Source organism: Emys orbicularis, chromosome 1, assembly GCF_028017835.1.
Source record: "Emys orbicularis isolate rEmyOrb1 chromosome 1, rEmyOrb1.hap1, whole genome shotgun sequence".
NCBI classification, from domain to species: Eukaryota; Metazoa; Chordata; order Testudines; family Emydidae; genus Emys; species Emys orbicularis.
The window spans coordinates 201,194,196-201,218,784 of NC_088683.1; the positions used below are offsets into that span (position 1 = coordinate 201,194,196).

The window sequence follows — 24,589 nt, forward strand, 5'->3', positions numbered from 1 at the left end:
CATGTGCTTTTGTGCTGGGTATATCAGCAGCATGAGATGCCACTGCATTAAATGATTCAAAATAAATTACCTTGCATTTCTTTTCTCCACATCAGAGCATCCAATACTGTTTCTGTAAATTGTATCAGCCAGATGAACAAGGTATCTACACAAGTTTTCTAACTGGGAAATAGTCTTGTCCCCTTTTAGATTAGTGAACCACTGTTTAGGAAAGCAAGCAATTACCTAGAGATGAGGGAAGAAGAAAATGTGTTAACAGCAAAAAGGCAAGAAAGATGACTAATACCTACGGTCTGATACCAGTATTGGCACTGGTAAGGCCTAAAACAATAAGGCTTACACTGTGAGGATACTATAACATATTAAAGACCAATGTGAGAAATAAGATGCTAGCAACATTCTAATCAATATCTTAAAAAAAAAAAAAAAAAAAATCACCAATAATATAGAGGATAGCAATAAGCAGAATTCTAATTTCATATAATGTATCTTCTATTAAAAACAGTTGTCTTATGAAAACATAGTAACTGTTTTATTTGTAAAAAGAGATATGGGCAACATTGGAAATCTTAGGCTAAATACACGAAACCGAATAGTCTCCCACTAGGGCTCCAAATATTCATTTTACTTGACTGGAAATTCAAGAGTTAGAAAATATTATACATAAAAACATTTTCTAAGTATATTTTGTTCCATTTTACTTACACTTTGAGCTTTTTTAATGCTGTCATCTCCATACTCAGAATTCTGAAAAGCCATAAGGATATATCTATTTAGCAGGCCATCTATCGATAACTCCTGTAGAGTTTTGTTTGAAAGAATTCCATACCACTGGAGAAAGTTTCCTAGTAACTAAAGACACCAGAGACAATGGAAGTGTTGAATATTTGAAGGCAAAACATAAGCAACTATTGATAAACTAGAAAAAAAAATTTAAGCAGGTAAAAAGACATGTTTAAATGTACTGATCAGGGTGAGGTAAAGAAAATAAACTTCTTATGGTTCAGTTTCATGACTAAATAGAACCAGTGAGATGTCATTCTTCCCAATGTTATAACATTGGATTTGTACAAAAATGAGGATTACAGAACATTCTATGGAAAATATATACAAAGAAACTACAAGAGCAAATTGAGTTTTTACAGCCAAAATTTGTTCTATAAAGTCTATTAACTGTAGTCTAGTGCAGTGATGTCCGAACTTTTAAGCCTGAGGGCTGAACAAATTTAAACACAACAAAAACACAATCAGTACTTTGGGGCAGACTCTGCCCTGTTCTTGCTTCCTCTGTACCACCTGCAAACAACCCTGGCACGGGAAAAATCCCGTTATCGTACAGACAGCATGGGTAGTGCCTTCACTTGACTCCCGACAGCCATTGGTACAGAAGGGATGTTGAGCAGGGGAGAGTGGCTAAGTGTTTTATCTCCAAGTGGAATATGGACCATAGGGAACCAATGCCAGGTGGTACAAATTAAAGCATCTTGCAGACCAGTGCAGAGGCAGAGAATAAGGGAGCTGTTGGTTCTCAGCTTCTCCTTGATCTCCATTCTCCTGTGCTGCAGTCAGTGGCTGTGTGGGGTTTAAGCGACTTTTTTGACAGGTACTCCCCTAAGCAAAGTCAGAGCTAGTGGAACTCCAGATCCTTTTTTCTGGAGCTTCCATAGTCTGGCAAGAAAGCAGGCACCCTATCCTGCAATGTGAAAGCAGCAGTTCAGAGCACTCCCAATTCACACCAAAGCTCCAGCTGGGGCTTCAAAGAAAGTAGTGGAAGGCAGTTTGGGAGGATGTGCCTGCTCCTACTTCCTCCCTGGAGCAGCAGGGATGATGCAAAACATTTCATTAAAAAAGTTACAGGGAGCAACATTTTAAATGAAATAAATACCAGTTTTCTTAACAGCATAGCTGTCGAATTGTTGTGCTCAGTGTGTGACATTTTATGCAGATTTAATAAGCTATTTTGCATGTTTGCAAATCTGAACATAACTAGAGACTTCAGCTTTCAGTCAATACAATCTGTCCCAAACAGTGAAAGGGGAAGACATGCAGCTGCACTAAACTTGATTGCTGTTGCTGTGGGGAGATAAATGGGTGTTGGAGCGCGTTTGGGAGCATGGGATGGTTTCAGTGGTAGGTGACTTGAGGCTGTCTGGGTGGAAAGCTCTGCGAGAGTACCTGGGGGAAAGCTGGTACGGATAGCTGTTAGAGCTTGGGATCAGTACTAGGCCCCTCACCTTCTCTCTGTTGCTTCAATGTGCTACCATTGCTGCCACTACTATGCTCCTTCCCTACTCTGATCCAGCAGGGGGAGCAGTGAGGCCTCGCTGCCTGCTGAGCAGGTGCCACAGCAACTCCTGGCAACCAGTGGCACCAATATTACAAGTCACTTCCACAACTTGCTAAGATGTCTCGCAGGTTGTAAAGAATAAGTAACAGGGCTGTCAAATGGAAGTGTCCATGCAAGGTGTGTGACACTTTGTCAAGATTGTCAGTCAGGACTGCAATGTAGAGCCTCAGAGCCCCTAGACCAGTGTTTTTCAAAGTTCGGGTTGTGACCCAGTACTGGGTCGCGGCATGCAAGGCACTGGGTCGCCTTGCTCAGCACCCAGGGACCCTAGCAGCTCTGGTCAGCACCGCCGACCAGGACGTTAAAAGTCCCGTCGACAGTGCTGCCCAGCTAAGGCAGGCTAGTGCCTATTTGTTCCGACACCGTGCTGTGCCCCGGAAGCAGCCAGCAACGGGCCCGGTTTCTAGGCAGGGGGGCCACGAGGCACCGTGTACTGCCCCTGCCTTGAGCACCAGCTCCACACTCCTGCATGCGAGAGCCACACCTGCTGCTGGCTCTCTTCTGGGCGCAGCGTGGTCTGCGATGCCAGGACAGGCGGGAAGCCTACCTCTGCACCCCACCTGCGCCGCTGACTGGGAGCCACCGGAGGTAAGTCTGTGCCCCAAGCCCCTGCCATGAGCCCCCCCCAAACCCCTCATCCCTGGCCCCTCCCCAGAGCCTGCACCCCCAGCCCAGAGCCCTGATCCCCTTCTGGACCCCAACCCGCTGCCCCAGCCCTGAGCCCCTCCCACACCCCAAACCCCTCATCCCCAGATCCATTGGGTCATAGGCATCAATAATTTTCTTCAACTGGGTCCCCAGGAAAAAAAGTTTGAAAACCACTGCCCTAGACCACAGGTTGGACACCACTGGTCTCATGGTTTAGCACAGAACTGGAAAGGCCACGAACTCAATACTAATCCTGACTCTCGCAGACTTCTATGGCTTTGTCAAGTCACAATTATTCTGTGCCACTTTCCCCATCTGTAAAATGACATTTTCCTACCACATCATAGTGAAGTGAGGGGGTTATTGATGAAAATTGCTTTCAAGATGTGGCTGAATTTACTTAAAAAAAAAAAAAAAAAGCAAGATCATGAACATGTGACCAATTTTGGTCTTCTACAAATCACTTTCATTTTAATGTTTGAGAACTGAGAGCCATGCCCAGTTTTTCCTTTAGAACGCACACCCACTCACACCCATGAAAAAAATTAAAAAGGAAAGAAAAAAGTTTAAAGGTGGCAAACTGTACACTTTTAAATTGAAATGTTTGTTGCCAAAATGTTACAAGTATTGTTATGTATATGAACAGATTTTCAAACATATCCAGAAGTTGGAGAAACAATCCCATTCTCCCCAGTTCAGTCCCAACACCCACCACTGGAAAATCCAAGATCTACTACTGTTTGCAGAAGTCTGTAAAGTTTGTCTTAAACTCCAATCTATGCATCCACTCCTTTGGTTCATTTGTTGAGTTCATATACTTTATTTCAAATGAAAGGGCAAGCGACCATAGTCTCTAATTTCAACAGTCGCTAAAGGGGAAGGGGGAAAAAAAAAAAAAAAAAAAAAAAGAGGGCCACCTTCTGACTGCATTTGTGAAGGTGTTTCCTCCATCTTCTCTCTACCCCCCGGCCTCAAGTAGACCAAGATTACAATTGTTCTAGAATTCTACAGCAAGCAGTGACTGAAAGCCGATGGGATAAATAAAGGTGTCACTTGTGCACAATGAGTGATGTTTCCTACTTTTTTAAAAGTTAAAAATAAACACAACCTAAGTAGCTGTTCTGTCCTTTATCCCCAACCAAGACCTTTCATTTTAGCTAGCCTGTTTATATTTTGCCCGCACACTTTTTTAGACTGTCAGATTATTTTTTTGTGGTCATTTGGACTATCAAGACTGATCTGCTTTGTATGTCAAATAAATATGTAATGCATAATTTTAAAATAGTTGTCATTTACAAAGTGATCTGTCCAAGATCTCTCTTCTCTTTGTGTAAGAGATGGTTTTAAAAAGGGGATGAAATTTTGTCAAAAGGTAATTTCCTTTAAACCCTGTAGTACTTTAACTTAAAATTAAAATTTATCTTAAAATTACAAATGTTCACCATATCTGTACTTATCTACCCCACTCAAAGTACTGAATATAGCTGTTTCATTAGTCTACAAAAATATTTTTTTTCTAAATTTTCCCATAACCTCTCTTCCATCTTATGCATTTTAAGTAATTCTCTAAAATATTTAAGTGTATTTTATGGTAGCAGTACCTGGCCCGAGGCCTCATCAGATATTTTTGTTCACTTACCTTCACTGAGGACCAAAACTGGCGTTGGAAAAACAAATAAGGACCAGAGTTCTTGTTTTCTAAGATGCTGGAAAATAAAAGATTTCTCTAAACTTGTTTAATAAGTAACCATAAAAATTTCAGTCTGAAGGTTGTGGACTACGCTTATTTTCATGAATGGAGGGCAAACTATAGTAAAAATTCCAGTTTCAAATAATCTTTTCATTATTTTCACCTCATTACAGTCTTACAGTATGTTGTTAAACCTGAAAAAAAATCACTATAACCCAAAACTAAGAACCAGCCCAGAGCTATGAAAAAGCCTCAGCTACCATATGCAAGACAAAAGGCAACTGGTATTGCCAATCAAGATGTTTATGGCTGTTTTGCACATTTAACAAGCAACTTACTTTTTGGGGTACAATGGCATGAATACATCGTCATCTAGCGTTCTTCTCATTCTTAGTAACAGGGCCTTCAAAAGTGTCTGAAAAAGTGGAGATGAAAATGCTAAAAATTTTTGCAGTCCTGCTTTGGTTGTTAGCTAAATTAAAGATCTCTTTAGAAGTTAAAAAAGCAAAGTGCTTTAAGCCCCAATTCAGCAAAATACATAAACATGCTTAACTTCAAGTATGCGAGTAGTCCCACTGAAGTCGAATATTGGAAATATCTACAATTAACAAGTCAGTAAAAATACTGGACTTCAGTTTAAAGGGAACATAAGTCAATGTGGCTACTCCTGTGCTTAACTTTAAACAAATTCTTAACAATTTGCAGGATCAGGGTCTTACAGAGTCTTAATCTATCAACTCTGCTGGGAGTTCTCTCTTATTATTCTAAGGTTTGCATCACACTCCGTTAACTCCGATACTGTAAGTATACAGCTACGACACTGCAAAATATCATTAAGTTGTCAAAGACAAGTTCTTTTATCATATAAGACAAGCAAATGTGGAACTCAATCTAGAAAAGGTTCTATCAATACAATATGCTATGAAAACCGAAGCAACGGTGTTTCCAACTGAACCTTAAAGTGAAATTATAAGCCCCATAACTAAGTTTGGTACATTTTGAATCATCCTGTTCAAATCCTATTGTACATTTTGTACAGACTCAAATGGTTTAGCTCCCTTCCTGGTTTACTTCCCCCAGCTGCTGCACTGGATCTTTAGTGCTACGGAATTGGGCACTGACACATCCATTAGTTGTAAGATTCTGCTCCTTGCTCCAATGTGTGTAATGTCTCTCATTATGCTGCATAAATTCTATAAAATAGATTCCCAAACAAGTGTGACTGAGAAAAAAAAAATGTTACCTGTGTATTTTTGTTTTCTGCGTTTACCACTGAAGGGTATCCATTTACTAGTTTCTGTGTAACTGCTACCATCCTAGATGTCTGTGTCGTAGAAAAAGGGTCCCATATACTTTCAGCAAGTACTAGTAAAAATAATTAAGAATTACTACACAGTTTTCTTTGCAGGTGCTCAAAAAGTAGGTATTAAGACAGTTAAATCATACGAAAGTTGTTTTCTCCTGTATTTACTATGGTTTAATATTTGTAGAAGTTACAAAATAGCATTTTTAAGTTATACCTGTTAGTTTAGGGAGAACAACTCTTTCCACAATGGTAGGTAATAGCGAAATATCAGCATCATCCTTCTCTTGCTCCTGTTCTTCACAGCCATAAAATAGCAACGATTCAAACCACAACATACTCTCAAAATCTTGACACTTGCCCTATTAAAATTAATAAGGCTGACGTTAATCCCATACATCTAAACATTGTTTGAGGCCAACAGTAGTTTTAAAGAGCCTGAACAACTTATTTAGCCATCCTAAAACATCAGCATAATACACTTGAAGGCTAAGTTTTTTTCTCCTTTTAAAAAGAAAAAAAATAGCTTTGGAATTATGTGCCAAGTATCCTCGACATCCTAAAAGTATTAAGCACATTAGCCATTAGACAAAGGGCCAGATTTTTAAGAGGTGTTTAAGCACCTAATGGGATTTTCAAAGGCACCTAACTCGCATGGAATTCAATGCAGACTTTTGTCTGCATCTTTATCTGGCCCAAAATACCTTAGTTAAGCACAAAACACTTAGGTCCTATTATTTTCTGCAACTGATTCTGCGTGACTGAGGGTAAGCCACTCTGCCTTAATTTCCCCATTAACAAAATGGGGAGGGTATTCACTTATTTCAGAGAGATGTAAAGTACTTTGTTTTCTTATGTTCGTGGCATACAAATCATTGGCTACCACTCTGTACAAAACCCCAGTATGGAATACGCTAGTGATACCATATTAACTACAGAATCCTGATGTAAACAAGTTTAAAATGTTTTAAGATCTGTTTTCCCTTAAGTGCTTTTGTTCTAAATAAATACTTTGCCTTAAGGAGGCTATTTGGTTACTGGATACCACTGTCATTGCTCCCAAAGGAAAGAGAACTGCAGGTGTTGAACTTAAGTCAGACCTGCTGTGGTAACCACAGGGGACAACAGCCTGTGGCCCGGTCTGAGCATGGAAGAATCATATGATTCCATTTAAAATAATAATAAAAAAAAAAAAAAAAAGAGGTGATGAATTATATTTCCATACCTCCTGGGAGACCTAACCATGGTCTAGGACCACACTGTGTTTAGATGTGGTACATAAAGAACAAAAACAAGGTCCCTGCCCTAAAGAGCTTACCCCTTATAAGCTTGAGGCCCAAGACCTGAGAGTGGCATAGTCGAAAAGACCTGGAGGGTAATTCACCTTGTTTTGAAAAAATGACGCTCTACTGCACAACAGTTCACTTAATTTTAATTGCAGTATCTTACCTCCAAAGGAGTCCAGGTAAGGAGCTGAAGTCTTATTAAAGGATTAAACAGCTTTGGTAAACAGAGGCCAATATAAGCATCCTTGTAAGAAGAGAAATACTTGGAACGCCAGGCTTCAAACTGTGATTTAATGCAGTCAATTGAGTAGAAACTTTCTAGTACATCTTCAAAAACTTTGCTGGACTCCTTCAAAATGCGATCTAGGGGAAAAAGTGTAGAGAACTAGGTAACAAGCTGATGTTCTATCGTCTGCAAGAGCTCCCATAAGGTGGTTTACCCAAGCAAATTAAAGGAGATTCAGCTCAGAAACTGACAAAAGCAACAACAAAAAATCAGTTTTCTAGTTTCTGCTCCTCTATTCTTCCCACACACTGCAACACAAACAGTGCCTGGGTGCTACAAGTGTCTATTTGGTATATTGTTTTATCATGCAAATATGTTTTATATTAAGATCTAGTAAGCTTTTGTAGCACCGCCAGTTTTGTTTCAGTAGTAGCCAGTAGTGGGACTGTATCAATAATGATAAATAAGGGTGAAAATGAAGAACCATGCGCCACGTTCTAAGTGTGATGGGGCATCCTTAATACTAGCCAGTCAAATGAGGGTTCCAGAAAGTGTGGATTCAGACATGTGGATCTTAGAGTGTGTGTATTGAACTGTTGATAATGTTAATATACATATATCACATTTAGTGAACATTACAATTAACAGGAACTTTTTTGTATTTTTACTGTACTAATAGTTTGCTAGCCTAGCAGCTGTCCAAGTTCCTGCTTTATCCTTTTACTCCCTCTCACCCCTTTTCTTACACTATTACATTCTCTTCATTTTAGTCATTCCTTCTTCCTGCAGCTCTAGTTCTCTTTGTTGTAAACAATGTTTAGAGTTAGAGCATCAAGAATATAAAGGAGACAAACTTCAAAGGGCCCTTCCTGTAGCTCTTCAGTTCCAAAAGAGAAACCAATGAGAGGTGTTACACAGTGAAGCACCATATAGCTGTATCTTTTACACCGGGCTCCCACAACAGTGATACCTAAACTAAGAACCTATTAAGTTGTCCCAGAGATCTTTAACTGCCATTATGTCCCAGTTATATGTGCGCCATTTGTGCATCTTGCAATCCAAAATGAATCTATGGTATGTGTCATATGAATATACTAGAAGTCTTTAATAGATACTGAGCAGGCATAGTATCTGTTTCTAAATCTCATATATATGCACAAGAAGCCAAGTTAAAACAGCAGTTCAGGCACTAAGTTTTTAACTAGATAGTTGAGGTTAATATTGTTTTTAAACACAGTTTTATTGTACCTGCAAAAAACCTAAACAGACACTCCACTTTACAAAACTCAAACAGATTACTCTTATGCACTGAGAGCAGTTTTTGTGAAACCACAGCCAATTAAAAGAATGGAAATTTTAGGGTTATAGGCTTACAGGGCTTAGTCACTACACAGCCCATTTAGTTACATGTATGCAAGGAAAAAAATATTAAAATTTCAAACTACTAGTGCAACATAGCTCCATAAAAATTGTCAATAAGCTTATAGACACTTATGCAGAACTTGAGAAAAGACATTGTCCTACCAAAGTCTGTGACTTCAGAATTCTAAGGGATAATAGAATATCATGCCAAAAATCACCCAAAAATAGTTTTTTAGAAGATAGAGTTCAAGTGTCCCCTATTGAACAATGAATTGCCAAAATCCACACAAACTTTAACGTTTAACTCTTTGTCATTAGAGGGAGCATGTGTTTCATAATACAACAGAAACCACTCAGACTTGCAAAGAAAGAGAGCCCTGAATTTGTGCAAAAATATATGGTGGCATGGGGAAGGAGGCATGTTGTTGCATAGTAAAGGGTAAGCTTGTTCAGCAAGAAGGGAGGAAGAGCAATTCTTCTATTTTAGCTAGAATATCTCCATAGAATAAATTGAGTTTGTACATGATTTTAGAACAGGTCTGTTAAACTTGGTTTTAAGAGTTGATATTGTCCCCATCAAGTTCCATATTCTTATTAAATGCTTTTTTTAAAAAAAACAACTTCAAGTCACTGTTGTGATTCTGTTATCTTGTCATTCTGAGTCTAGAAAAAATCCATATTGTGTAACATGCATTTTTATTTATTTATTTATTTTTAGGATTTCCATGTTCAGTTAATAAGTGAGTGACTTTTCTAACCTCGTTCCATGTTGAAATTAGTAATATCTGTTGAAGTTTCTTCATCATCGCTAGAAAGGCCTTCAAAGTGATCTGCCATCTTCCCAGTTTGTTCTCTTGCTTGCCTACGACGGGCTCTATAAGGCAACAATACAATTACAGTATAAACCAATCATTAAGATCTTTGTACAAATGAACAAGAGTTTTAGCCATGCTGGTCCTGCTCCTGACCCCAGGAGAGCCAAAGTAAAGAGAGCCTCTCCATCCCTCACCATGGGAACTAGGGAAAAGCAGTAAGGACTGCAGCAAGACTGGAGTGGCTTATAGGCATTTTCAGTAACTTTAGCAAGCACCATCTGATTGGCTGCTTCCACATACTAAGCCTGAATATTTCTTTGAGGATATCCTTGGCAAACACATGGGCTGAGGCGCCTGGACAGAGGGATTAGGATGAAAGGAGAAAGTTTAGTTACAGTTCTCCTTCCAACAAACCAGATATGTACTTTTGTCATTTAACTGACATGTTCTCTCCATCACTACACAAAGCAGTCTCTAAGGCCTGGTCCCCACTAAGCCCCCACTTCGGACTAAGGTATGCAAATTCAGCTACGTTAATAACGTAGCTGAATTCGAAGTACCTTAGTCCGAACTTACCGCGGGTCCAGACGCTGCAGGCAAGCTCCCCCGTCGATGCCGCGTACTCCTCTCGCCGAGCTGGAGTACCGGCGTCTACGGCGAGCACTTCCGGGATTGATCCCAGAACATCGATTGCCTGCCGTCGGACCCGGAGGTAAGTGTAGACGTACCCTAAGTTGTCCAGGGTGGGGACAGCGCTTTCCTACATGTTATTACATCATGAAGGGATTTCCATGATACTGCATGGAGCCTTTGGGTGCGACCCCAAGAGAGTCAGGAAATCTCAGTACTGTACCTTCTAGCCTCCCTTTCCGCAGTCCGCCGTTTTACATATTCTTGATAGAGTGCTCTGTCTCGTCCAAAAGAATCAAGATTTGGTGCCATCAGTGCTTTACCTGCAAGATTACATTGATTGAAATTAAAACACTTTCATCTACAGTAACAGAGAATAATGTGTTGTCCAGTTGTATTTTGAAGCAGCTGAAAACAGACAAACTCAAATGTTTGAATCTGTAGCTACTAGAGGTTGAGAGAAGTAGTGATGGAAGTTGGAATCTCAAATTGAAGATACTCCAAATTTATTCTAATACATATCTTGCTTCATCACACTTCAGTCTTCCCCTCTAATACTGGTGCTCACAAGTTATCAACACTCCATGGCCTAAAACAGTAAATGTTTAAACTGCTTGATACAACAAAAATGGAAAAACTGTACTGCTGCTATAAATATAGCATTCAGCATGCAACATTTTAAAAACACTGAGTGAGAAGAGAAGAGGGGGAGGGAAGAGAAAGGCAGCCCTGTAACAAAGATTCAGTATCTCAGACTCCTATTCATCTAGTCTTGCTTCCTAGAATAAAATCAAGTTCACTAAGTTACGTGTAGGTTTTGATATGTATCTGAAACTCCTAGGAAATAAAGCCTACGTTTTTTCCATTTTTTTTTTTAAAACAACAATTCAATGATAGATCATTCTGATTAGCTACATTAAATTCTGCTCTTAATCAGTGAAGACGGTGATAAGCCACTGACTGAAATTAACACAAGGGTCTCCAGCTTGTCTAACCTTTGAGATAAATTCTCACAAGTATTACTTGATACCAGATCCACCCACTAGAATATAAACATCACAAGATTTCAACGATAACTTTATTTTTGTGTAGTTTGAGGCTATGCATTCTTACCAAACCAGGTTATCAAATCATTCATCATTTAAGAATGTTAATGCTGATTTGTCTTAGTGTTCCTATTTAAGAAAGGTAAATCCTTTCGGAAAACAAGAGCTTTAGAGCAGGGGTTCTCAAACTTCATTTCACCGTAACCCCCTTCTGACAACAAAAATTACTTCATGACCCCAGAAGGAGGGACTGAAGCCCGAGCCCTGCCGCCCCCCCCCTCCAACGGGGAGGGGCAATAACCAAAGCCCAAGCTCCACTGCCCCGGGCAGGAGGGCCAAAGCGGAAGCCCAAGGACTTCAGCCCCAGGCAGGGGGCCTGTAACCTAAGCCCCGCCACCCAGGGCTGGAGTCCTCAGGCTTCAGCGCCAGTGCTGAGGCTCGGGCTTTGGCCCCGGAAAGTCCAAGCTAGCCCTGGCAACCCCCGTAAGACAGGGTTGTGACCCATTCTGGGGTCCCGACCCACAGGTTGAGAACGGCTGCTTTACAGCATGGGTGAAGTTGTAATTTGTTCAATATGTTACATCTGTCAAGATTATGTTACAGATTGTAACAAGACAGAGTAAAGTAACCATTTGGGGAACCTGTTTAAGTCCATTCCAAAGGTAACAATTTTTTGGTTTAAGGAGTAAAGTGAGCTGATTGTCAAGTTGATGTGTTCGTGCACCTCTGATTGAGAAACTGACTGACACTTGTTAACAGTCTCAGTGGAGAGGAGGACAAGACTGAAACATTTCAGGAATATATCTATGTATATCTATTTACCAAAATATATCCTCAGGGCTCCCATTCTTCAGATAAGGCTTCCCCTTTATGATAGTATCCAGACTCTTCCCATCCCCAAAAATCACATTGTAATCCAACATGCCCCACTGTAGGCTCCCTAAGAAATTTGCTCAGAGCATACTTGGCATATCACAGGCCTCAAAGCAATGCACCCAGGGTAAATGGGAGAGCCAGCACGAGGCCTATGCTCAACTAAGCTCTCAAAAGAGGGCGAGTGATTTTAACTTTAGAGTTAATAAGGCTGTGTGCACATGATGAATATTATTTCAAAAGGGACTTGCAGTGGGCATGAGAATGTAGTTTTGTAACAAGGTACAAAATCCATTTTCGATTGTTCTTAAATAGATGAATGGGTAATGGGTATATATACCAGAAAGTGGGGACCAAGGTGAATTTTTGATTGCTCAGAGGACACGTTTTCTACATATTAAAAAAAAAAAAACACTGAGGGCAATGAACACTTTTAAAATGGAAATCTGGTTTCCTGCTTTTAAGGAGATCTACCAATTTCAGGAAAAGTTTTCAAAAGCACCTGAGTGAAATTTTACATGATATCATTAGTATGTAGAATAAAATATTCTCAAGGAAAATGGTAGATAAAACGAGCATCTGTGTTTTTTTGCAGAACTTATTTTATGCATTTAACAGTGATCACCAGAACGGAGATACTGACCAATTTTTTTTAAATTGATTTCCACTTCTGGAGCAATGGTCTCAAAAGGAGGCTATTATGTATAAAGTATTTGTAATATTACAAAGTTAGCATCTGAATACTACAACTTAAATTTGGCTGAGAGGGGAAAGGAACTATCCTCCAGCCTCCTTAGAAAAGAAAAGAAAAAGCACTTCAAAGCTAAGTGTCTGAAACTTACACTGTTGAAATGTAACACTTATGGCTAACAGAATAAACTGTACTTTTTTTAAGTCTTCAGATTATTAACATTTAAAAAATCCTTTTTGGAAATCAATGGTAGATGTATCATGAATTTTGTATCTACATTAATTTAAGTAGGTCAAAAGAGAGCCTGACATAAGGAAAAAGTTTCATTCCAAACATCACTACTCTCAAATATCTTGAATGCTAGGAAAGAGAAAGAATATATATAGTTAAGACTAGCAGATAGGACAGATAAAGTCTCAAGAGTAAGAATGTCTCAGTATTTAAACAAAACAGATCAGAATACTTTAAAATCTGAATTTGCTTCTAGTCGTCACAAAAGATAAGTTTTAAGTCAATCATGCTCTGCAGTATTTATTTTTAAATTAAACCATACTAAGTAAACAAGGTTGTTTAATGAATAATAAAAACCTTCAAGATGGACTGACTTGAATGGCTTGAAAACTCCGAAGATTCATCTTTAATATCATCTTGTCGTCTTTGGACAAGGCGGGAAGCTCGCTGTTTGTACAGCTGATGCATTGCTGACTCGAGTTCATTAATCAGGGGCACCTGTAAAAATATAACACACTACGTAATATCAAACTCTTCAGGTGCCTAATTGTCTGGGGTACCATACTATTCCAAGATGCAATGTAGGTTGTTGCAGTTTTTAGATACATCAGTTGTTTTCTTTTACCAGCTGATATCTTTGGAGCCAATATATGCATTTGACAGAGTTTATAATAATGGCCTTCAGTTATAATACAAAAGTTGTACAAGTAGTTTTCATTGATTGAGCAGCAGTGTGAAAAGCCTGAATAGTAAGTTAATGGCTGATTTAAAGAGATGCAGAACTAGAGTATAAATGCCACAAATGTATTCCGTGGGATTGTCTTCACTGTATGCACTTGTAAACAGTGTTTTGTGCTAATGTTTACAATTAGCAGAACTCACTTTTACAACAGCAGATACTAGATACGGATTCAAAATTAGTTTACTGAGAAAGTACGCTATTGACAATAAGCGGTACAGAAATAAAACATACACTGAACTTACTAAATCAATGCCAATGATTGATATCAGCGCATTTACTATTACTGAATTTTATCATTGAAACATCATCCACATGCTATTGTGTATGACAACTGATGCTCCAAACCTGAAAAAATTTACTCAAGAGCATAATTTTCACTTCAATGGTACTAGTCATGTAGGAAAGCTATGCACTTGTGTAAATCTTTGCAGGACTGGAGTCTAAGTCTGTGATGATCTGCTACTCACTTTTTAATAAAATAACTGATGTATTTCAGTTGTACCTTTACTTCTAAAGTAATTGTATATTACAGCAATTAGAATTTACTGTGTTGGACAGCAGCCTCATAGCTTATGTTGGGTGATCCCTGTTCCTGGCACCAAGGAATTGAAACTGGCCATATTTCTATTTGAATACAATAAACAGTAATTCTCAGTTTATTTGGCAAGACACCTCCTGTAATGTATTCAGATCTGGCATTAAAACACTTATGGTATGGCCTCCTTATCTCTGAGATATGTCTAGTTCAAAATCTTACAGCTCTTTAGATCAAGCATTTTACTGCTACCTAAAATCCAAGTTTTTTTTAATAAAGAAAGGCTTCAGAAAAATGTTTTCTGAACTAACCTAGAACTGGAGTCAGTATTTGGAAAACTCCTCCAACAAAGCTTAACACTAAAGGTACTGTAGTTGAAATGGCCACTGCAGGTACCCAAAGGAACTACAAGTCAGGTTTTCCTTGATAGCAAGGGAAAAAAGAAAAGTGTCAGCTCTTCACATTAGCATTCTTGGCCTGAGAACATCAGCACCAACAGGTCAGAACAGCTTCTTGAACTAATTGCAAATGGATGCAAAAAAGTTAAAAAAATTTCTAAAGTTAAATAAATTCTGAACTCAGATTTACAAGACTTTTCAAAAACAGATGTAACCAAAAAGTAATGTTAACTGAAGGGCGAAGTACATATACTAGCTTTATTGTGCTTTGTGTTCATAAAGAAAATAGCTTCTTCCTGTGAGCAGTTTATTCTACAAATTTTAACTGAAGAGTTCAAAGAATGTTTAAAAATGTCCCCAGAGGTTTCCTCCAATCAGTGTCTGAACTTCAAAAGATAAGCTAAACTTATGCATGAGTGTTTGAATACAATCAAAACAGATTCCTTCTGGGGACCAAATAAATTGAGGAGTTAGTACTCTTTATATCCACAATATTGCAGCTGGTGATTAACCTTGATGGCTCACACTACCTATTACATTGTTACAGTTTTAAAATTCATATGCATTTAATCCATTAACATTTGGTTGTTACCTTTTCTCAAAAAAATAAAACAAGAAAAAAAATCAATGTGCAGAGATTTGTGCACAGTATCTCATTCCATTTGCATCAGTTTTTATTTACAATTATTTCCAAAGTGTGCTTTGGTGATGCATCAATACTGTGATTATTAAGATTACAATACAATTTAACTAACATCCAGTTGGACATCCACGAATAGTCTCACCCTCCCACATCTTTTCCATAGCTATACAATAAAAGCAAGATATGATGGCCAATATCTTTACCTTTTAAGAGAGCCAAAAACAGTGTCGTGTTAATTGTGGTAGAAGGATGGCTGAAAGCCATTCCTTGTTTTGTGACCCTCTAACGTCTCACAAACTAAGCAGCATGAAGGCAAAAGTCTTGGAATAAGAAACCACCTAGCTCCTGCAAGAAGTGATTGCACCAAATCAGCAGGTGGCACTCTTCAACCCAACTTAAGTCAGTTAAATCCCAATGACAGCATGGCATTGTGGGGCACTCTGCTGTGGGAGTTGCCATCACTTGGATGAGATGCACAGTCAGGATTCGGATCATCTATGATCATTCCAGATCTTATAGCACTGCATGTAATGCAAGAGGTGTTAACTTGAATTGACGTTTAGCCAGGACAAGGAATTGTTACATACTGCCTAAAATTCTCCCTGCGCTTTAAACCAAAATAGTATTAAGGCATGATTCAGCAAACTTTTAGTTGTGTGAGCACTAGTCATGCAAGTAGTTTCAGCTAAATGAATGGAAGTATCCATGGAAGACAATGCAGGATTTGGCCCTTAACATTGACTTACCCAGGAAATCTTCAATGATCAGAAATTTTAAAAGTCCTACAAAAAGTGGAAACTAGATCAAATTACAAAAGGATTAATAAACAAATAACAAGTATGCAGGGACAAAATTAGAAAGGCCAAGGCACAAAAATGAGATTAAACTAGATAGAGACATAAAGGGTAAGAAGAAAACAGTCTACATATACATTAGAAGCAAGAGAATGACCAAGGATGGGGTAGGTCTGTTACTTAATGGGGGGGAGGGGGGGGAGAGAAAGAGGGTGTGGGGAGGAGAGACAACAGAAAATGTGGAAATGGCAGAAGTGCTAAATGACTTTTGTTTCAGTTTTCATCGAAAAGGTTATTAGCAATTGGACGTCTAACATAGTGAATGCTAGGGAAAATGAAGTAGAAGGAGAGGCTAAAATAGGGAACAAGTTAAAAATTACTTAGACAAGTTAGATGTCTTCAAGACAACAAGGCCTGATGAAATACATCCTAGAATGCTCAAGGAGCTGACTGAGGAGATATCTGAACCATTAGCAATTATCTTTGAAAAATTATGGAAGATGGGAGAGATTCCAGAGGACTGGAAAAGGGCAAATATAGCACCAATCTATAAAAAGGAAATAAGGACAACCTGGGAATTACAGACCAGTCAATTTAACTTCAGCACCCGGAAAGATAATGAAGCAAATAATTAAGCAATCAATTTGCAAACACCTAGAAGATAATAAGGTGATAAGTAACAGTCAGCATGGATTTGTCCAGAACAAATCATGTCAAACCAACCTAACAGCTATCTTTGACAGGGTAACAAGCCTGGTGGATAGGGAGGAAGCAGTAGACGTGGTATAGCTTGAATTTAGTAAGGCTTTTGATACGGTCTTGCATGACCTTATCATAAACAAACTAGGTAAATACAACCTAGATGGAACTACTATAAGGTGGGTGCATAACTGGTTGGAAAACTGTAAAGAGTAGTTTTCAGTGGTTCACAGTCAAGCTGGAAGGGCATATTGAGTGGGTCCCGCAGGGATCAGTTCTGGGTCTGGTTCTGTTCAATATCTTTATCAATGATTTAGATAACGGCATAGAGAGTACACTTACAAAGTTTGAGAACGATACCAAGCTGGGAAGGGTTGCAACTGCTCTGGAGGATAGGATTAAAATTCAAAATGATCTGGACAAACTGGAGAAATGGTCTGAAGTAAATAGGATTAAACTCAATAAGTACCAATGTAAAGTACTCCACTTAGAAAGGAACAATCAGTTGCACACATACAAAATGGGAAATGACTGCCTAGGAAGGAGTACAGCAGAAAGGGATCTAGGGGTCATAGTGGATCACAATCCAAATATGAGTCAGTGTAACACTGTTGCAAAAAAAGCAAATATAATTCTGGAGTGTATTAGCAGGAGTGCTGTAAGCAAGACATGAGAAATAATTCTTCCACTCTATTCTGCACTGATAAGGCCTCAGCTGGAGTACTGTGTACAGTTCTGGGTGCCACATTTCAGGAAAGATGTGGACAAACTGGAGAAAGGCCAGAGAAGAGCAACTAAAATTATTAAAGATGTAGAAAACATGACCTATTGGGGAAGATTGAAAAAACTGGGGTTGTTTAGTCTGCAGAAGAGAAGACAGAGGGGCCATGATAACAGTTTTCAAGTACATAAAAGGTTGTTACTAGGGAAAGGGAGAAAAATTGTTCTCCTTAACCTCTGAGGATAGGACAAGAAGCAATGGGCTTAAACTGCAGCAAGGGCAATTTAGGTTGGACATCAGGAAAAAAAACTTCCTGTCAGAGTGGTTAAGCCAGTGGCTCTCAAACTTTTGTACTGGTGACCCCCTTTCACATAGAAAGCCTCTGAGTGCGACCCCCCTAATAAATTAAAAACACTTTTTAATATATTTAACACCATTATAAATGCTGGAGGCAAAGCGGGGTGGAGGGTGACAGCTTGCGACCTCCCCCATGTAATAATCGCGATCCCCAGTTTGAGAACCCCTGGGTTAAGCGCTGGAATAAACTGCCTTGGGAGGCTGTGGAATCTCCATTATTAGAGATTTTTAAGAATAGGTTAGATAAACACCTGTCATAGACAGTCTAGGTAATACTTAGTCCTGCCATGAGTGCCGGGGACTGGACTAGATGACCTCTCAAGGTCCCTTCCAGTCCTACGATTCTACTTTATCCTAAAACCTATGCAACAGTTACTACAGTATAGGTTGCACCTCAGTGTTGTGTGAAATGCAATTCTTTCATATCTAAAACTGTTTGATACTTAAAAATATGCTAAGTAAAAAAAGTAAATAATTCAGAAAGATTTCTGCCCCGGCGGGGGCGGAGAAGGAGAGGAGAGGTACAAAGATAGAAGGGAGACGAGATCGATTTTATAGAACTAAAATGTTCTCGTTATTGCCGGAGTAAGTCTATACACCACTAGAACTTCCACATCTCTCTACTCAATCTCTTTCTGAAGAAAAATGTATTGTCATGAACCCATTTGTGCTCATTCATGCAAAGTTTCCCTGTAGTGCCAGCATTAATGTGAAAATGACTAACCACAATCCTCACCAGTTTCAGTGTTATAGAACAAGATATGTCAATAGTAAACCTACCCTAAATTCTCAATTACTATGGGACAATCTTCACTCATTGATATATTTTACTTTCCACAACCATCTCTATACAACTTTTCATGAGTGGCGTACTTGAGTATTTGGATTCTAATATGTAAACTGTATTGTTAAATTTATTCACCTAAATTTGGGTTATTGCAGATTATGCATTATATGCATCTTATGACTTTTAAAACAAACTTTGTATTTGTGGATATCTAAGCACTATACCCAGATGTACAGACACTATTTTCTTAATCTGTGTACTATATAATTTTTTTAACATTAGCTTTAATAAAAATTTTTATTTTGTGAAGTTTTCTACAGTGGTAAATGAACTGCATTATTATAAATTTAAAACAAATTAAAGCCAACATGAGATACCCAAGGCCCAGAGCAACCTGAATCTAAATTCTGCATCTCTAAATTCAGACTGGAAATTCTACTGCTGCAGTTTCATTTAAATAAAATGAAAGAGGTTTTAACGACCCAATATGAAAATTCTGCAATGCTGCCCCCCAGTTTTACCTTTTCATGGGTTACAGATCTTTGTAGTAACACATTACAGATTTATAAAAAACAGGCGGTGGATTCCAGTGCAAATTCTGTGGCCACAGAATTAGGGAATACATAGAACCTTGAGAATATTTAAGTTTTCATGCTGCATTTAAATATTAGTCAAACTGTCTGCATTAGGCCCCAATTTTACACTTCACTTTGTGTATGCATCTCTGTGGACTTCAACTGAAGCCAAAGTCGCTCTGTATGGATGCAGGATTATGCTTGGGTGCAGTCAATTGTAGAATCAAGGGCTTAGTTTACAAGTAATTTTTTTGGCAACTTATTGAAAGTATTGCTTTATATAGGCACGAGGTTTAGCAAGTTTTAAAGTTAAGGCCTTTTTTCCCCCTAACAAGTCATCTATAGAACATCCAGAGAGAGATGAGAGCAGACAATGACATACTAAAGGAAGGCAGATTTAACAAATTCAAGTCTCAAATACCTCCACGTATAGTAGGAAACTGACCAGTTTTTGCCCATGTTTGTCAGCAACAGATCCCCTACACCAATGTTGAAAATAACTGAACTGTTAGTATCAGAACTGGTTTTGGTCCATTACTGGTCAGTTAATTTTTTAGTGTAGACCAATGTCTTGTACATATTCAGAACTGCACCAACGTAAAGGTGTGATTTTTAAGACTAATTTAAACTGCAAACCAGTGTGGACACTTTTTTTTTAAATAAACCTGGTTTAAAACAAATTAAATGTCTACGCTGTTTTACAGTTGTTTAAAATCAGTCTTTTTAAAAAGTCACACCTTTAAACTGGTGCACTTTTGAATAAAGACAAGGTCTGAGAAGAGAAGCCAAGTCCATAATTTATGTGGATTGTACTTTAGACACACAACAACAAAATGAGGCAGTAATAAGTTGTCAACTTCATTACCTATAGTCAGCTAACAATGCTACAGGTTCAAAAATTTTGCTTCTTCAGTTAAGCAGCATATAGTATGGCTAGTGGATCAAATGAAATAAACACAGTCCACCTTCCACACAGCTCAGTTTTGAGGACCAAGGTAGTTATTTATTCCCAATTTCCCCCCCCCCTAAATGGTTGATCACTGGTTTAACTGTTAACATTAAAAAGATTAGATGAAGTCTCAACTGGCATTGTTCTGTTCAGAGAAAAAGTTAGAGAGTAATGTGTTTCAAGTGCTTACACAGAGGTTGTTCAGAGGCATTCTGCTTGATACGTAGTGGTGAAGATTCAGAGTACAGATGGGGGATTTTCTGAAGAGCTCCACGAGCAACAGACAGCAGCTAATCTCACTATAGTAAGAATCAATTGCTTTATCAACCTGAATGTTTGGTAGGTGTGAAGGGAAGCCTACAGATAGAAAAGTAAAAGCTGCACTTTCCCCAGCCTAAATACTCAGTTCTGTTGGCTTATGTAATTTATGTAATAAATAGCTTCCTATTGCATATAAAATAGAAATCACTTTCAGGAAAAGAGGAGTGATAAAGCCTACATCTATGCTCTCTCCTCTGTATTGCAATTCACTTGTGTAAGGTACACATGACCCATAAGATCATTAGCATGTAATCTTTTCACCAAATTTAACTACAGTAAATTAGATTAGATTTCCATACAAATTAACTATTAATACTAATATTTACAGAATTGAAGTATAAAGGATATTTCCATTATCTTAAATGGGAGATAAAATTAATTCTTCCAAGTTAGAAGTATACAACAGAGTAGCCTTAAAAAAAAAAAAAAAAAAAAAAAAAAAAGGCTAAAACCTTCTGAAATCTTCAGCTAGCTATGCTGATTCTAAAACTTTTCCAGCCAAATAGATATCAGAACCCTGCCGAATATTTTAAGCTGTCTACTAGCAGAAAATTTACAGCAAGAAGCAGAAACGTGTTATATGGCACTCATTAATGCTTCCAGAAAACGTTAGTGTTGCACCTCAACCCCGTTTTACCTCAATGCAATCTAACAATTCACCAATAATGGATACTAACTTTATCCGTTAACACGGCATCCAATCTGTGTATATGGAAGTGTTTGAGTAAATATAAAAAAAAATAAAATCAATTTCTTAAACATTCTAAAAACAAAAAACAAAAAAAACACCACACATTTCAGTCAAGTCAGCACTTACATTCCAACTGGAAGTACACCAGAGATCTGTTATACTGTAAAAGTGAGACTTCTCTTTACAAGCCTAGTGTGATGAAAAAGTGACTTTTCATCACTTCTAAAACCAAACCTTCTGTTGAGTATGCTCAGATTTTTTTATTTGTATGCGTGGGGGGGTAAGTACAAGGAGGCATGTGTTTGGCCTGTACTAAGCTTCCCTACTTCTGTTTTATTGAAAAGAGATTAATGTTTTTGCATCCTTACCTTTTCACTGAAACACTCAAGCAAGTCTTGGACATACCCTCGCATTTCTTGCAAAAATTTATACCGTTCACCAATACCCCCAGAAGACCCTTCTAATCGTTCAATTGCCTTGGTAGAGTCCTCTCGGCTTTGTTGATGTTTCTCATGTTGCTGCTGATTGGCTTTGTTCAATTCTTTCATTGAGTCCAACCTGAGGAACAATGGATAGATAAATTTTCATCGAAAAGTCTATATAACGCAAACTGTTGAGATATTAATCTGTTTCAGAATAAGAGAGCACAAGTACCAAATCTCTATAAGGAAAATATTTTTAAGATACATTGACTACCTGTGATTTGTCAATGCTTTCTCCCTTCTCCAGTTCTTATCAGCAAGGAGAGTAGTTTAAGTTATGATGGGCTAGACTCCGCGAGGTGCTGAGAACAGTCAACTCCTGTTAATCTCAACAGGAGTCGAAGGCGCTTAGAACCTTGCAAGACTGAGCCTTAAGAAATTAAATTAGAAGCAAAGGCATATGCTATATCTAGCAAGAAATATCATCTATAACACAGCCTTTATTATACTGCACTGACTAGACTCACTTCAGCTAATGGAAAGTTTTTAAGACAAGGGGCATACAAACCAGTTTTGAAGATATTACAAAAAGTGTGGGCTGTTCATTGTAAAATATTTCTCATTGCAATTGGATTGTTCATGCAGTAGGATCTTTTTGATACCTACCAAGGAGATTACAATGTTTAAGCCCTAAAAAACCCTCAGATTTTAGCCTAAAATGTAGGATTGTTATGTATTCAGGAAAAAAAAAATCCGATTTACACACTTTATAAAAATGTTACTTCGTAAGCTAAATATCTCACTGTCCTTTAAATTCTTGACTACAAGATTTTTCTCAGTGTCCAGAAGATGCAACTCAGATCTGTCTTCAACAAGATCAAATTGCCACATTTTAAAAGCGTCACTTCCACAGAAGAAATCCAAGCAAACTTTTGAACAAAGTTTCAATGTCATCTTCATTTTGTTTTGTTTTTTAAATGATGTGCCAAGTCAGTGGTTTTCCAGCGATGAAATTCTGCATTTGCTCGAGATTAAAGGGTGCCTGAGGGAACAGAAAGCTGAGGACAAGTCTTTTAAGTCTAAAAAAGATGGTCTGCCCTACCTGTCTTTAAGCTGTTTCTTTACCAAATCAATAGTAACAGGAGTCATCTCATTACTGGGAGTTTTGAAAGGAAGTATATTATCTGTTTTTTGAGACTTGGTCTCTGATGATCCATAAGCAGCATAAGTGTAAGGAATGCCATACGATGAACCATAAGATATTGTTTGGTAAGAGTTATGGTAGTACAGATTATTCACGTCAGTAGGCTGACTTGCTTGAACCTATAGAAACAAGACATGTAATACTCAAAATGCTTATGTTACTCCTTTTAAAAACATTACTTCGTAATTTAGTTTTGACATTTTATATGCAGAGGCAGAAGTTATTCAAATCACAATGGTTATTAAAATTTTTCATAACCCCCTAATGAAAGATAGATGGGAACAAACAGAGCCAAGATGTGTTCACAGAATTATGGTGTACAGTAATTAACAGAAGCAATCTCTTCCATGGAGAATTTCTTAGCATGGTTATCGTTATTTGTAGTAATAGCTCATGGCATACTACTGAATGAGGAGTTCTACTTTCAGCAAGCCTGCAACACCCAATTACTAAATATCCTAGGCTGTACTAATCTCTGCTGTTAATATAGCATAACAACATGCCATAAAAGCCCTTACAAACAATTTTAGAAAACAGCTTTCAAGGCCAACTAGTGTCCCCTTCCAACTCTGAGCCAGCTACTTCACCATTGCTGCAAAGCCACGAATTGCAGCTACCACAAGGCATAAGAGTCTTCCCCAAGAGGTCATAGGTAGAGCTGTACAAATGAGTTTTCAGTTTGCTGACGGTACTAATAAAAAAAAAAAATCATTCTGAGTCAAAGTTTTCGTTGAATCCAAAATGAAATGTCATTAAAAAAAGAAAATAGTAAATTTTGAAACAAAAAGTTGATTTGAATATAAAAAAATCAAAATGTTTTGTTTTAAAAGTGTCAAAATTAAATGTTTTGAGGTTTTTGGGAGGTTTCTTTTTACTAACACGTTTCCCCCCCAACCAAAACAGTTTGGTAAATCCGACAGGAATTCACACATTTTTTCATTCAACCCAAATCTGCATTTTTTGGCCAAAACATTTCCCCTAGCTCTAGTCAAAACTAGGCTCAGGCATTGGTGCATCTGGGATGAACATGTATGTTCATTAAGGCTTTAGATTTTATTATAATGTCTTGCCACTGTGGACTTGATATTGCTCCCACTGAAATCAGTGGCAAAACTCCCATTGACTTTAGTCGCAGCAGTATCGGGCCATGCATGCCTAACATTCTGGACAGGAAGAATAGAAACAAAGCTCACTTCAAAGCTTCGTTACTTACTGGCCCTAGTTAGCTAGTAAGTGCTGGTCAATGCTACCACAATGCTCATTACTCTTCCATAATGGATAGAAAGCAGGAGCAAGACATCTCCTACTTCCATATGAGAGGACTTTATAAATTAAAGTTACACCACTAATCTCATCAGATCAAATTATACCAGCCAGCATAATACTGGTTTGAGTTTGGGGAAGTTTTAGTCAATATATGCACTGAAATGTTAAAAATCCTATACCTTTTCCAAAAAATATACCATCTTTTTTGAACTATCTGAATACATGCCTGAGGTATGTTAATTCCTTTTCGTATCTGTTCCTGTTCCCATCGACTGAGTTCTTCATCCTGTTCCCCAGTTACGAGAGCTTCGTCATCGCTTCCCTCAATACCTGAGCA

At 38.2% G+C, this 24,589-nt stretch overlaps 1 protein-coding gene across 1 annotated transcript in view; it reads right to left on the reverse strand.

Moving 5' to 3' along the window:
* The window catches only part of PAXBP1 (PAX3 and PAX7 binding protein 1), a 35,251-nt gene that overhangs the window by 3,076 nt on the left and 7,586 nt on the right, over positions 1–24,589 (reverse strand). Inside the window, exons 5-17 of the mRNA XM_065412352.1 lie at positions 24,479–24,582; positions 22,885–23,105; positions 21,729–21,918; positions 13,523–13,646; positions 10,531–10,630; positions 9,621–9,736; positions 7,438–7,637; positions 6,206–6,350; positions 5,929–6,050; positions 5,024–5,100; positions 4,635–4,701; positions 706–852; positions 71–225 (exon numbers count right to left, since the gene is read on the reverse strand). Coding sequence (XP_065268424.1) covers positions 71–225; positions 706–852; positions 4,635–4,701; positions 5,024–5,100; positions 5,929–6,050; positions 6,206–6,350; positions 7,438–7,637; positions 9,621–9,736; positions 10,531–10,630; positions 13,523–13,646; positions 21,729–21,918; positions 22,885–23,105; positions 24,479–24,582 — 1,768 coding nt within the window. The remainder of the gene's footprint in view (positions 1–70; positions 226–705; positions 853–4,634; positions 4,702–5,023; positions 5,101–5,928; positions 6,051–6,205; positions 6,351–7,437; positions 7,638–9,620; positions 9,737–10,530; positions 10,631–13,522; positions 13,647–21,728; positions 21,919–22,884; positions 23,106–24,478; positions 24,583–24,589) is intronic.